Source organism: Malus sylvestris, chromosome 13 (assembly GCF_916048215.2).
Source record: "Malus sylvestris chromosome 13, drMalSylv7.2, whole genome shotgun sequence".
Classification (NCBI taxonomy): Eukaryota; Viridiplantae; Streptophyta; class Magnoliopsida; order Rosales; family Rosaceae; genus Malus; species Malus sylvestris.
The window spans coordinates 6,668,463-6,683,759 of NC_062272.1; the positions used below are offsets into that span (position 1 = coordinate 6,668,463).

Genomic DNA, 15,297 nt, shown 5'->3' on the forward strand with positions numbered 1-15,297 from the left:
GAGTCTTGGTGTTCCCAAGGCAGAATGTTTTTTAAATCAATCATTTTTAATAATCAAAGTGGATTTTAAAAAATCACTTCATAAACGCATTCAGTCATTTTAAAAGTATTTTCACATGAGCTCTTAACCATAGTCTTACCCTCATGTTTCCTAATAACTATCCTGTGATTGGCTTTAACGTATTTTGGTGTACTAATTTCATTCCTAAAACAGGCTCAAATAGTATTTGTGAAAGGGTATAGGCAACGATGTCACGATCATATAGTTGGCCACTCAAATTCCCCCTTTCCTTCTCTCAATTTTAATGAATAAGACCTCTCAGAACATCGTTTTTGACGCATTAATTAATATTTATCTACTTTGCAAGCAAGAGCATAGCACTCTATTTTCCACATTAACTTTGTTTATATCCACACAATTAATAGTTCCAAACCGGAACATCTTTTGGCATCATCGATTGCCCAAAGTTTGATGACGACTCTGCATGCTTATACGACATGTCGGTCCGACAATCTGGCCAATCGATTTGGGAACATGCACTTGTGTGTCCCACCTACTTAGAATTAGGGCACCACGTGGAAGCACCACAATGGTTCGAGATTATGTGGCCCTTCCGGACTGGCCAACCGCCCGCTGTCCACTCAACGTTAATATGCGGGCAGCGGTGGACGTACAGCTCCTATTATTGAATTCGGATTTTTGACGGATTTTCTTTGTGATGATTTCAGAGATCTGTGAAATTATTTTAAATATTTTTATTTTAAATTAAATATAAATAATATCTAACAAAAACTGATCGTATGATATATAATGAACAAATACGGTTTACAAATCTATAGAATTCTCATCAAAATGATTAGGAGGGAATTCTGTTGGCCTATTATTGGCCGGGTCAAACTTCAGTTTAGGGTCAACCCAAAGGATGGTCAGTGATTGCTTCCTACTCGTCGTTGAATCTTCTCTACCGTCCGATGAACGTTAGTGACAGAATAGTCAATGATTTAGCCAGCCTCATAAAAATCGCCTTTGTCAAGTGTATATTCGAAAGAATGTATTAGTTGTTGTCTTATGAATCGGTTTATAAAAATTTAAAAGAAAAATAATTTCTCATTATGAATGCCAATGGGGGAAAAGAAAAGGTGGAAACAAAATGCTTATTTTTATCTTTTGTGGAACGTCACAATACGTCTGTTTTGTCTAAAAAATAGTCAACTAGACTTTTGTTTGTTCAAAATGATTGTAGTTAAGTTAATTACGAACGTCATTTAGTATTACGGTCTGATGATATTGTTCTTTATTGATAAGTGAGAGGTCTTAGATTTGAATCTCGTGGATGACAAATTCGATGCCAAATTAGGTTGTTCATTGTATGACTTAACCGAACTCCCCTTCCTTTGGTGTAAAAATATATCGTTGTGCTGAAAAAAAATTAATTACAAACATTCACAACTGCAATCAGATAATTTGTTGTTGCATCCTTCTGATGGTATTAAATGCTAAATATTCAGCATGGACATCATAAATTTTGGTATGGCCTCAAAATAAGCATCTTTAAGTTAGATATTGTGCAAAATTTATTAAGTTAGATATTGTTTTTAGGCTTTTATCCAAAATAGTTACTGTGATTGACATAACTCATCACTTTGGTTATTGAGATTGTGCACGGTTAATCATTTTGGTGATTCTACAAAAAATCTCCATTAAATTGAGGGTATTTTTGTCAAATCAACTCATCTCCTTGAACTAGTGGTTTCTTCAATTTAATAGAGATTTTTCACAAAAGAATTTAAATGATTGACGGTGGACAATCTCAGGACCACTTTTATCAATTTTAAATCTCATGAACCAAAGTAAGGAGTTATGATAATTAGGGACCATTTTGGTTAAAGCCTTGTTTTTATTATTTTCTTTAATTACTTTGGATTTTACTAACACATTACTTTTTGTTACAAAAAAAATTTGTAATAAGTTTCACCCCAAAAGAAAATTGTACAACATTCTGTTACAATTTTGTACAAAAATTTACGTTTAAAATCTTTTTTAAAATAATTTGTATAGAAAAATTTCTATCAAATTATGCAAAAAAAGAAAAAAAAGTGTATATAAGTCACGTCTCCTGTTTTTCCTTATAAAATTGTAGTAATATATTTTAGGAAAACTAATGAAAATGGCTTGAAAACTTTGAGTTTTAATGATAAGGACAAAATAAAGGGTAAAGTGAATAGTACCAGGATTGACTGTTTAGTGTAAAAATGTGGTTTTTCGTTAAAGTGAACAGTACCGGTGCTTTTCGTTAAAATTCCCATATATTTTATTTGGCCGACTTCAATGATACAAGAGCACTTGGTAATTGACTTCGACATCCTTCCCACAAATTTCTCCGTAAATCCCAAAAATGAAACAAGGAACCAATAAAACCAGCATTAAGCCAAAAAGAAAAGGTTTATGTGGTTTGAAGAACCCTTGACTTGCTTAGGTATATTTTGTTTGAAGATATTTTGTAAATTGTCGATGTATTGTCATTTGAGGATAAGTTTTTTTGTTTGTGCGGGACACTCTTTTTCCTTCGATTGGGTTGAGAGTTCCGACAAGATTTTATCGAGATTCATTGTGCATACTATCTTCAGTTTGTACGTGTTTTGATTTGTTTTCAATGAATACCGTGCAATCCATAAAAATAAAAATTAAAAAAAAAAATCGAAAAGCAAAAGCACTAAAAAACTGTTACATTTTTTCTAATGGAAATCCAATATAATAATAGAAAGAATATAAGTGGCTTACCTATTAAGGACGCAGGAGTCTGATCATGGTCAAAATTCTAATTAAAGTTGTTGGAATATAAATTGGTTACTAATCCTATTAATTAGTATTTTAATTAAATTGTTTTACTGAGATCTCCACGCAAATAATAACTCGTTTGAAAATACTATGAACAAGTGCAAGTCAATTTAAAAAAAACATTTTATTTCATTATACAAAAATCACATAATTAATGATTTTTACAAAAAACAAAACACTTTATATGATCTTAAAATTTTAAAATATTTCATTTAAAAATACTTTCGATTAGTTTTTAAAGCACTTACAAACAAAAAAACCGAAAAAAAATAATATATATATATAACCCCTTTCTTCTCACTTCTCCTTGTGTTTCCCTCCCGAGTCTAGACGAAGTCATCCTCCTCCATCACGTCCACCGGCCCTCAAATCAAATCACTTCCGAATCGTTACGGCCGAAGTACCTGCAGCCAACCGCCGAAATACACGTGAACCTCAAAACCTCGGAAATATCAGGAATTATAGTATTCTTGCCGTTAAACTGAAACTGCTTTTTGGTTTTTTGATTTTTTAAATCTTTTCTCTCACGCTATTTGAACCCCGAGATCACACCCGAGCTCGGCAAAAGCTTGGATTCGCAGAAAGTGCTTTTCCGCGTGATTCCCAGCTCATGAACGGCTTTTCCCTCCAGCAGATCTTGCTCAGGGCTATATGAGGTCGGTTATTTTTTCTCTCGATTCACTCGTTTCGTTTTCTGTTTGGTTACCGAGAAAATTAGGTAGAGTTCTGCTCGGCTCGATTAAGTTATTATCTAGCTTCGAATATCATTTTTCATTTTTGTTTGAATTTTTATTTGGCTTCGCTATTTACGAAGTTGCTAGATCCTTGTACTGCTTGCCTGCGATTTCGTTCGTGGAATTTAATGTTTTGATTTTTGCAGTTAATAGGGATGTTTGATCGGGAAATGTTTAATCACATGAGCTAACTTAGTAATTGGATTTATGTTTTTTATTTTTTCCTGGTCGTTTTGTTCGTTGTCTTTGAAATTAAGCAAGAACAGCTGTTATTATGTCTTAATTTAAGGTAGTGGGGAAGAAGTGGTCTTTGTTACTTAGCGTTTAATTCAAAGGGAGCACGTGGAGCATTTGAATGAATGGATGTTTGATTTTGTGACTTTGTGTTAGCTGCTCGTTGTCAAATGGAGCACATGATCGCTTCGTTCTCCGTATGTAGACGGGGATCGAGGAACGGGCACATGACTTCTTGCTTGTTGCTTCTTTATATTGTGTTTGAAGAATCCTGCTTGGTGGGTTAGGGTATAAGTATGCGGTTTCTGCTGTTAAATGGTCAATGTAGTCTGTGAATTCGATTTGAAATGCAGCGGAAAGTGAGATGTTGTTATTGAGAGAGATAAAGCGTTTCCATCATACAGCAGCTTTGGTTTGTGAGTTTCAAGTGCTACCCAACTATTAATATGGTTGGTTCATCTATTTACAAAACATGTTCGGGTCATTTTCGTAGTTGTATATTCTTGTATTACTGAGTCATAGAGTCTTGATTGAATTCCTGAAGTAGTGTGCTCAAGCTTATTTTCCTGTGTATACGATAAACTAGGTTTTGTGTTCCTTCATGAGGGTTGTCGTTTCTTTTAAAGGAATTCGCAACTGAAAACCTGTTAAATAATGCAGATCAGCTATCGCTTTGCAGTTCATTTTTCCGTGATTGTATCATCAGAAGCTTGTAAATAACATGGGAATTCTTTCGCGCAGGTTAAATTTTGTTACAGTCTATTTCCATCGGAACAAGTCAACTTTTGTTACTCTTTAAGTTTATTATGGAGATCTGATCAGCACTGATTACGTTTGCATGTTGTTGGCTGCAGTGCAGGTGGTAAAAAACCAAATGAGAACATGAGGCTTATTGTGACAACTTTTGTAGGTTTAGCTTTTGGATTCTTGATAGGTGTATCCTTTCCAACATTGTCACTAACAAAGGTACACAAATTTTTTGGGTATCTGTTACACTCCTTTCGGTTGCTTACCTAGATGACGAAACATATTTAATGTGTGTGCAATTTTGTGACAGCTGAATCTCTCATCCAGCCTTCTTCCAACTGTTGATCTTTCGTACACTGAGGACAAGAAATCAGACATCTCCAGCCAATCACTTCCAAGTTCTTGGCCTTCTGAAAGGAGTAAAAATAGCTCAAGTCAAGATCAGAGTTTGAATGGCAAATCGAGGGTATACCTTCTCTCCCTGACATTAGCAGTAGTACAAGTTCGGAAATGACTGGTTTTACATCAGTATGAAAGTTTTTATGTATTGAGGAGTGTATTGAATCCTGGCTACTTGTAATACAAATGTCGAACCAGGTCTATAGTTGCAAAAAATCTGAGTGTCCTTTCCGATATAGTTGACAGCTTCTTGTTCTACCATGTGAATCCTCATTAAATAGGCATTACTTATCGGATTAACGCTTACATTCCCTGCAGATTTGGGTACCATCAAATCCTAGAGGTGCAGAAATGCTACCACCAGGAATTGTTGCAGCTGAGTCAGACTTCTACTTGCGCAGATTATGGGGCAAGCCTAGTGAGGTGTGTATTATATTGTTTCTTATACAAGCAAAATAGTTTTAGACTCTCCGCAATGCCGAGAATGGTCCAGTGGAAACTGAAGATAAGGCAGAATAATTACAGTTTCTTGGATATCTTGAATTAATGTATATGGGATGATGAAATATTGGTATATGGCTGTTGCAAAGTGGAATCTTCTGTGTTACGCATTTGATTTGTCTAGGAATTCATATCAAAGAAAATAGTCACTTTAGTATATGTATTCGTTGTTGGGAGCAGCCTCTCCATAAATGGGGGTAAGGCTAGCCAACATTCACCTCTCCCAGACCCTGCGTAAAGCGGGAGCCTTGTGCACTGGGTACGACCTTTTAGTATATGTATTCGTTGCCTAATTTAAAGTCTGTCATCTGTAAAGTTTAGGTTGAAAGCATAAAAAGAAAACAGTTGAATAACATGACTAGAATTTGGTTTTTTTTTTTAGTTTATTGAATTCTCTCTAGTCCGAGTGAGGCTGCAAAGTTAAATCCTTTGTTTTCGGCGGCACACAATACCTCTGATTTCAATGTTTCGTTAGTCAAAGTGCAAGTCTTTTGATTAAGCTGACAATTGCAGGACTTGACCATCAAACCAAGGTACCTTGTGACATTCACTGTGGGTTTGAATCAGAAAAAGAATATTGATGCAGCAGTGAAAAAGGTTTCCATCTCTCTCTCTCTCTCTCTCGCTTTCCCTCTCTCTGGTGGATGTGTGTGACTAAATATATTTCTCACAGTTTTCAGAGAACTTTACAATTCTCCTTTTTCATTACGATGGCCAAACAACTGAGTGGGATGACTTAGAGTGGTCTAAGCGTGCTATACATATTAGTGCTCGTAAGCAGACTAAATGGTATGAACAATTGTCAACTCCTATTTTTACTTCAATAATGAATAGTTTCTCTGGTTTTTAACTTTTAAGTTTTTTGTCAAAGGTGGTATGCCAAGCGGTTTTTGCATCCTGACATTGTGGCGCCATACGACTACATATTTATCTGGGATGAAGACCTGGGAGTAGAGCATTTTAATGCAGAAGTGTGAGTTTTCATTACGAAGTAATTCTTTTAGGTTGAGCTTGTTAGTCTACTAAATTAATCTCTTATGCCTTCCTTGTCAATCCAACTTCAGATACCTAAGACTAGTGAAGAAGCATGGTTTGGAGATTTCACAGCCTGGTTTGGAACCCAACAAAGGTTTAACATGGCAGATGACAAAGAGGAGGGGCGATCGTGAAGTTCATAAGTAAAATCATGGAACCTGTACTGAAATTTATTTATTTGTTTCGGGTTTAGTTTATGAACTATGAAGTAATCCTGTAATCCTTCTCTTGAATTGTTCCAGACAAACAGAGGAAAAACCGGGCTGGTGCACTGACCCACTTCTGCCTCCATGTGCAGCGTAAGACATTAAGAAATTGTAGAGGACATTTTAGTGCTGTTGTTTGTCTCCCCTTTTATCTGACATTTGTGTTTAATAAATTTTTCTTGATTCAGCTTTATTGAAATCATGGCTCCAGTATTTTCTCGAAGTGCCTGGCGCTGTGTGTGGCATATGATTCAGGTATTAAGCCGATGTCTTTTCCATTATCACCACTTTATAGCACTTGATTAAATTAGCCGTCTTGTTACTTAATTATGTGATTGCTACACTTGGGTGTTTGCAGAATGACTTGGTCCACGGCTGGGGTCTTGATTTTGCCCTGAGAAAATGTGTAGAGGTTGGTGACCCACTTCCTAACCTCCTTGATGTTTCTGTTCTGTTCTTTATTTCGTAATCTGCAGATGGCCGGATTTGTATGGAACTCCTAATTAAACACATTTTTTCTTTGCAAACAGCCTGCGCACGAGAAGATCGGCGTTGTAGATTCTCAGTGGATCGTTCATCAAACTGTTCCTTCATTGGGAAGCCAGGTAATTATCACTTTTTAGCAGCTGTCATCATCTCGTTTCCTTAATAAACATATTTTAGATATTGGTACGAAAAGCTTAGTTTTTTTTCCTGCTTTCTGTAGGGTGAATCGCAAAATGGAAAGGCGCCATGGCAAGGGGTATGCAAGAACACTTATTCCAACGAGCCATTGTTTCACATTTTTATCTTATAAACAGCAACTACTCACACAAAAGTATCTTATAAACAACAAAAACGCGCAAATTTTTTTAATTAAGTTTGCTGATATCGCTGTTGTCTATACTGATTCCAGGTAAGGGAAAGGTGTAGAAAGGAATGGACGATGTTTCAGATGCGGGTAGCAAATGCAGAAAATGCGTATTTTAAGGCTATCGGTGTAGATCCTCCAAATTCGACAGCCCATTAGGGCAAACAGCAGCGATGACAGAGGTACTGTACTCAAATCTACGAGTCAGGACCACCATCTTGATTAGAGTTGTGTAAAATCCGTTATAATTTGTGATATTCATTAATTGACCAAATCGCAGAGTTCGGGCCTTGAGTAAAAACGCCAGCGTCGATTAAATCATCCTTTAGAATTTCAGTGTTTTAGTGACAACTCGTTTGAATCGGTGTAACATATTCTTACTAGGATTCATATTATTACTCCTGTATCAGATATTGTGCTTGTTGAACATATACCAGAGACTAATAAATCGGAATTTTGAAGAGGCGATCGATTTTGCCATTGCCGGAAGCACATGAATCTCTTGTTTCACCTGGTTTTATGTTTCTTAAAACGATGTGAACAACTTTGTACGTATCATCGTATCACGGTCGTGTGAAAAGTGCAGGAAAAATTCTTAGGAGATTACGAGTCACATGTTTCAGATGGAAGATACTTTAATTTTTGATAAGGAATCATTGAATAACTGCACTGGATGGAACTCCAGCACCTGGCTTTCTCTGGTGCATGCTACCTTAGCTGCGGTTAATGCCCGTCCCAGTTTTATTATCTCTACTCTATATCACATGAGAAGAGCGATACAGAAGGAGATAGGGAACGAAGATGGAAATGTTTTTCCCGACTTGGTCACTTTCAAAAACTTGGGATTTCATATTCACTTGCAGGGCTGGGTTCAATTGGCAAACCGTGCCAAATCCTTTGTGCCACCAGCCAGTCACATATACATAATTATCGAAAAGTAGTTACCACTAGCCAACCGTCTCCTTGTGGTTGCCAAAAATTGGTTCAGCCAAAACTATTGGCTGGTTTGGTCGGTAAATCGCACAACCGATGGTCTACAATATCAACAACCTTTTTAATTCTAACCAAGTGATCCCAGACAAATGAACGACCAGGTTTGGGTCTCCTGTTATTCACATGTTCCACTTCGTCTTTGCTATCTTCCAGTTCCATAGGTTCAACTTGATTTCCAGATTGGGGTGCTTCTACCATTACATTTTGTGGTTCATTATAGTATCAGTAATCATCATGCCATCAATTTTGTGAACAATATTACTATATTTATCATGACATGAATCATATATATAATATTTATCAACATACATATTTGAAAAGCAATAATTTTTAAACAAGAACATTAAACATAACCTTAAACCCTAATTTTTAAACAACAGCATAAACCCTAACTTCAATGTTTATCAATATACATGGATGTTATTTATGATTATACATGGAGAAAGAATATTTGAATACTTCAACCCTCTCATCCATGGAGATTTGATTTTGATAATATTTCTTGGTACTTCGATCCAAAATACATTACAAATATTTATCCAAATCTAAAATCCGATGTAGAAGAAGAAGATTTTTGCAATCTGTATGGCAGGGCTGTCAGCTGGTGCTATGACAAGGAGGTGTTGGTTCATTGAAGAGATGAAGAAAATTGAGAAAGCAAGGCTGCTAGAAGCCGTGCAAGAGTAGAAAAAACATTGAAGAGTCCTTTATTTTCAAAAGGCTTTTTAGCCAAAATGGTCCCTGAGATTTGTATAACATTGAAATTAATTGAAATTCCCCTAGGCTGGTGAGTAAGTACTCTAAAACAACAACAACATATTGCCACATTGTTTGGACCCAAAATTACGCTATCGGCCCGAGTAATCAAGGCCGTTGAATGAACAGAATTTTAGACCGTTGAATGACAAAGTGGTTGAAATGATTTTCAATTATTATTGAGAAATAATGTTGTGATTTTAATCATGATATTATCTCGTAGTAATATGTTAAATTATTTAACCCAAATATTTGTCTGGCTTTTGGTGGTGATGTGATAAGCCTAGGATTTGTTGGTGATGGAGTTATGATGAGGTAAGAAGCCTAGATAGGCTAGACTTTTGATTATGAGTTTGAAAAGTCAAGATGGGCTTTTATCTTGTTTGGAAAGCTAGTCATTTGGATGAAAGGTTTCAGACTTTAAATGAACATGGAAATAGTGACGTGATGCAGTAGGAGGTTTACCATGCATGAAGAGATAAAAGATTATGATGGTGGGACCGAATATCCTTGGCATGATGCTAATAATTTTAGTCAGATGGCAACACCTGTAAGACTTGGAGATAAAATAACAGTATATCAAGTTGTTACAAATGAACACGTGGCTTCAGTTTGCATGAAATGGTACGACTAAAGCATGGGATTTCGCCTGCGTAATGTAAATTGCTTTATGAGTTTAAAAAGCGATTGGATTCTGCAACAAGTGTCCAACAAGTGTCAGCCACCAAAGGCAGTATAGTAGTACTATAAATACAAGGCGGCGTGCACCATTCGAAGCCTCCCCAACTCAACACACATATTGCCCTGCGCAAACTTTCGCTCTACACGAAACCTCTCAACAACCTTGAGATTTTTATTTTTTTTTTCGCCAACACATCTTTAGTTTGGATAAACATCACTATGAAGGCAACGGCGAACATCTTCAGTTTGGATAAACAGAATTGTTGCCGTAGAGTCAGCCGACCGCGAATCACCTTCAATTTAGATAAATAGCACTGCGACGAAGTCGACTGGTTATCTATCCAAGTCTCGGTCGAGAAGGATTTTCGAATCCTTATTGGCAGAGGTCATCTCATCAGCCTTCTCGACGAAGTGAGGTGTTACCAGGTTACTACATTCGACACCCTGAGAGCCGAATTTGATATTGAACTTCGCAGAACTAGCAGCCTTGTCTTCAGGCTCTAGAACCTGAAGGCCGAGACATGTTCCTTCCTCGGCCGCAGTTGCGAGATTTAGAAGTCAGCAGCGCGCCCAGCGCAACATCAAGAAATTTTACTCACCGGCTGAGCTCGGCCGTTGAGTTGGCACGCCCCGCACACAACTGAATGATGTAGTTAGCTTATTCATTACTCGGCATGTGCGCCACGTAGGCTTGGTAGTTTTTAGGGTCAACATTTTGGCACGCCCAGTGGGACACAGTGCTAAACCTACGAAGTTCACATGAGATATCAAGATCTCAATCAGGATGAGATTTGGCACTTATTCAAGGAAATTGTCAAGCAACAAAAACTTCTTGACTGGATCGTTGAAGCGAATGAAGGAAGGCAAAAATCTTTCTCTCAAATGATAAAGGTGAAGGTTCATCACAACTTACAAGATTAATGGTTAAATGAAGATAGAGCTCGATTTTACGAGTGGCTCGATAAGAAAACGTCATTTGGGTTCAAATAAATTCCATTTGAAGAATGGTTAGATCAAAAGGCCGGGGGGCAATTTTTCGTTCCGGCCACAACCAACATTCGGCCTAAGAAGATTCTCGAGACGGCCAAAGAAGAACCTAGGCCACTTGTTGGTTCGGTCGAGACTGAAATTGTGGGCCTAGAAGAAAAAGTTCAAGTTTATGAGCCACAAATTAACTTAGAAAATGATTCGTCAGAGGAGTGTTCCAATGATGAACAGGACCAAGACATGGTCTTAGACGCCGAAACTACGCCAATTGATATGATTATTGGCGATAAAGCCGATATGGAGAAATCTCATTCAGCTACGTTGTTCGAGTTAAAAGTCGATATTAATGGAGTAATTATGCCTGGGGGGCATAATAAATGTTCAACACATTCGGCAGCCAAAAATGAAAAATATTTCGCCCAGTCAAAAATATTTGGAGAAAATTCTTTATTCAGCCTAGAGCGAAATCAATTTGAAAATTTTGTTATTACAAGATCTCGACTTGGAATAAAGCATCGTTGGCCTCCTCCTGATTATGGTTCGAACACTCTCCTTTTCGTTTGCTAAAATATATATATAATGAATAAATTATTTTTTTAAACATACAGCTATGCAAGCCGATGCAAAGAAAATGGGGGGCAGACATTTTGTAGGTTTGCTCTTAATAAGCTCCTCGGTGAAATTTAAGCGGTGATGGCTTGATACTTTTCTTGACTTCAGCCTAATGGTTTGTGTCGGCCCCGCAGTGTGCAATACTGATCCTTGGTGCAATGTGCAATACTCAAAAAAAGGAAAAAAAAAAGGCGAGGCCGAAATTGGCGGTTGAGATTATGTGATGCGTTGCATTGGCATTAATATATATATATATATATGACCGACATATCACATCAGGTAATCAGTTTTATATATATGGTCGACATATCACATCAGGTAATCAGGTTTATATATATAACAGAGCCCCAGGAACGGTTTTTATTGACCTCGACCCCAATTACTCTTGGCCTCGGCCCCGCTTTACAACATTGGCAAAACATAGGTGATTTTAAAGCCGAGGAACATTCCCGAGCTTGGCGAGGTATTATTGCCGAGTGCTGGTCCTCGACCATGAGGTCATTCGGTATGCCATGTATATATATATATACAGAGATGTTGTCGAGGAACAAAGTTTTTTTCCAGTGATACGGGATTTTGCTGGCTACAAACAATTAATTTCCTTAACCATTCGGCTTTCGGGCCAAAACTCAAGGAAATTGAGGGGCAATGTATGGACCCAAAATTACGCTATCGGCCCGAGTAATCGAGGCCGTTGAATGAACAAAATTTTAGACCGTTGAATGATAAAGTGGTTGAAATGATTTTCAATTATTATTGAGAAATAATGTTGTGATTTTAATCATGATATTATCTTGTAGTAATATGTTAAATTATTTAAACCTAATATTTGTCTGGCTTTTGGTGGTGATGTGATAAACCTAGGATTTGTTGGTGATGGAGTTATGATGAGGTAAGAAGCCTAGTTAGGCTAGATTTTTTATTATGAGTTTGAAAAGTCAAGATGGGCTTTTATCTTGTTTGGAAAGCTAGTCATTTGGATGAAGGGTTTCAGACTTTAGATGAACATGGAAATAGTGACGTGATGCAGCAGAAGGCTTACCATGCATGAAAAGATTAAAGATTATGATGGTGGGACCGAATATCCTTGGTAGGATGCCAATAATTTTAGTCAGATGGCAACACCTGTAAGACTTGAAGATAAAATCGCAGTATATTAGGTTGCTACAAATGAACACGTGGCTTAAGTTTGCATGAGATGGTACGACTAAAGCATGGGCTTTGGCATGCGTAATGTAAATTGCTTTTTAAGTTTGACAAGCGATTGGATTCTGAAACAAGTGTCCAACAAGTGTCAGCCACCAAAGGCAGTATAGTAGTACTATAAATACAAGGCAGTGTGCACCATTCGAAGCCTTCCCAACTCAACACACATACTGCCCTGCGCAAACTCCCGCTCTATGCGAAACCTCTCAACAACCTTGAGATTTTTATTTTCTTTTTTGCCAACACATCTTCAGTTTAGATAAACAACACTGTGAAGGCAATCGGTGAACATCTTCAATTTGAATAAACAAAATTGTTGCCGTAGAATCAGCCGACCGTGAAACACCTTCATTTTGGATAAACAACACTGCGACTGATTATCTATCCAAGTCTCTGTCGAGAAAGATTTTCGAATCCATATTGGCAGAGGTCATCTCATCAGCCTTCTCGGCGAAGTGAGGTGTTATGAGGTTACTACATTCAGCACCCTGAGAGCCAAATTTGATATTAAGCTCCGCAGAACTAGCAGCTTTGTCTTCAAGTTCTAGAACCCGAAGGTCGAGACATGTTTCTTTCTCTACCCAGTCGTGAGATTTAGAAGTTAACAGCGCACCCAACATAACATCAACAAATTTTACTCACCGGCCGAGCTCGGCCGTCGAGTTAGCACACCCCGCACACAACCGAATGACGTAGTTAGCTTATTAATTACTCGGCATGTGCGCCACGTAGGCTTGGTAGTTTTTATGGTCAACATTTTGGCATGCCCAATGGGACATAGTGCTAAAACTACGAAGTTATAAGATATCAAGATCTCAATCATGATGAGATTTGGCGCTTATTCAAGGAAATTGTTGAGCAACAAAAACTTTTTGACCAGATCGTTGAAGCAAATGAAGAAAGGCAAAAATCTTTCCCTCAATTTATAAAGGTGAAGGTTTAACACAGCTTACAAGATCAATGGTTAAATGAAGGTAGAGCTCGATTTTATGAGTGGCTCGATAAGAAAACGTCATTTGGGTTCAAATCAATTCCATTTGAAGAATGATTGGATCAAAAGGCCGGGGGGCAATTATTCGCTCCGGCGACAACCAACATTTGGCCTAAGAGATTATCGAGATGGCTGAAGAAGAACCTATGCCACTTGTTGGTTCGGTCGAGACTGAAATTGTGGGCCTAGAAGAAAACGTTCAAGTTTATGAGCCACAAATTAACTTAGAAAATGATTCGTCAGAGGAGTGTTCCAATAATGAACAGGGCCAAGACATGGTCTTAGACGTCAAAACTACGCCAATCGATATAATTATTGGCGATAAAGGCGATATGGAGAAATCCCATTCAGCTACGTTGTTCGAGTTAAAAGCCGATATTAACGGAGTAATTATGCCTGGGGGGCATAATAATTGTTCAACACATTCGGCAGCCAAAAATGAAAAATATTTCGCCCAGTCAAAAATATTTGGAGAAAATTCTTTATTCGGCCTAGAGCGAAATCAATTTGAAAATTTTGTTATTACAAGATCTCAACTTGGAATAAAGTATCGTTGGCTTCTTCCTGATTATAGTTCGGCCACTCTCCTTTTCGTTTGCTAAAAAAAAATATATGTAATGAATAAATTATTTTCTTAAACATACGGGTATGCAAGCCAATGTAAAGAAAATGGGGGGCAGACATTTTGTAAGCTTGCTCTCAATAAGCTCCTCGATGAAATTTAAGCAGTGAGGGCTTGATACTTTTCTTGACTTCGGCCTAATGGTTTGTCTTGGCCCCGCAGTGTGCAATACTGATGCTTGGTGCAGTGTGCAATACTAAAAAAAAAAGAAAAACAAAAAAAAAAGGGCGATGAGTCGACCTTTAGGTCGATGCATAAGATAATAAGATAAGGATTCGACCGAAATCGGCGGTTGAGATTATGTGCTGCGTTGCATTAGGATTAATATATATATATATATATATATATATATATATATATGGCCGACATATCACATCAGGCAATCAGGTGTGTGTATATATATATATATATGTATGTATATAGGGTTAACAGAGCCCCATGAACGGTTTTTATTGACCTCAACCCCAATTACTTTCGGCCTCGGCCCTGCTTTACAACATTGGCAGAATAGAGGTGATTTTAAGGCCGATGAACATTCCCGAGCTCGGCGAGGTATTATTACCGAGTGCTTGTCCTCGACCATGAGGTCATTCGGCCTGCCATGTGTGTGTGTATATATATATATATATATATATAATATAAATTTCTATGGCCATTCGGCCTAGAGTACTGGTACTCGACCATGGGGTCATTCGGCCTGCCATATATATATATATATATATATATATATATATATATATATATACACACACACACACACACAAAGATGTTGTTGCCGAGGAACAAAGTTTTTTTTTCCGGCGATACGGGATTTTGCTGGCTACAAACAATTAATTTCCTTAACCATTCAACTTTCGGGCCGAAGTTCAAGGAAACTGGGGGGCAATGTTTGGACCTAAAATTAC

At 37.5% G+C, this 15,297-nt stretch overlaps 1 protein-coding gene across 4 annotated transcripts; it reads left to right on the top strand.

Annotated features, from left to right (window-relative positions):
• The first annotated feature begins 3,132 nt into the window (after nucleotides 1–3,132).
• Nucleotides 3,133–8,036, top strand: LOC126597583 (uncharacterized). Of its 4 annotated transcripts, XM_050264379.1 has the most exons (16): nucleotides 3,133–3,494; nucleotides 4,467–4,547; nucleotides 4,661–4,772; nucleotides 4,864–5,019; nucleotides 5,271–5,375; nucleotides 5,967–6,050; nucleotides 6,127–6,242; nucleotides 6,325–6,426; nucleotides 6,518–6,631; nucleotides 6,731–6,787; nucleotides 6,883–6,949; nucleotides 7,053–7,106; nucleotides 7,225–7,299; nucleotides 7,401–7,436; nucleotides 7,590–7,726; nucleotides 7,825–8,036. In XM_050264379.1, exons 2-15 carry the CDS (start codon nucleotides 4,528–4,530, stop codon nucleotides 7,701–7,703), a joined length of 1,212 nt encoding a protein of 403 aa, XP_050120336.1. In that variant the 5' UTR covers nucleotides 3,133–3,494; nucleotides 4,467–4,527; the 3' UTR covers nucleotides 7,704–7,726; nucleotides 7,825–8,036. The 4 variants fall into 4 exon arrangements, with proteins under 4 accessions (XP_050120336.1, XP_050120334.1, XP_050120337.1 ...); XM_050264377.1 differs by having other exon boundaries at nucleotides 7,590–8,036; XM_050264380.1 differs by having other exon boundaries at nucleotides 4,666–4,772; nucleotides 7,590–8,036.
• Nucleotides 8,037–15,297: the final 7,261 nt, after the last annotated feature.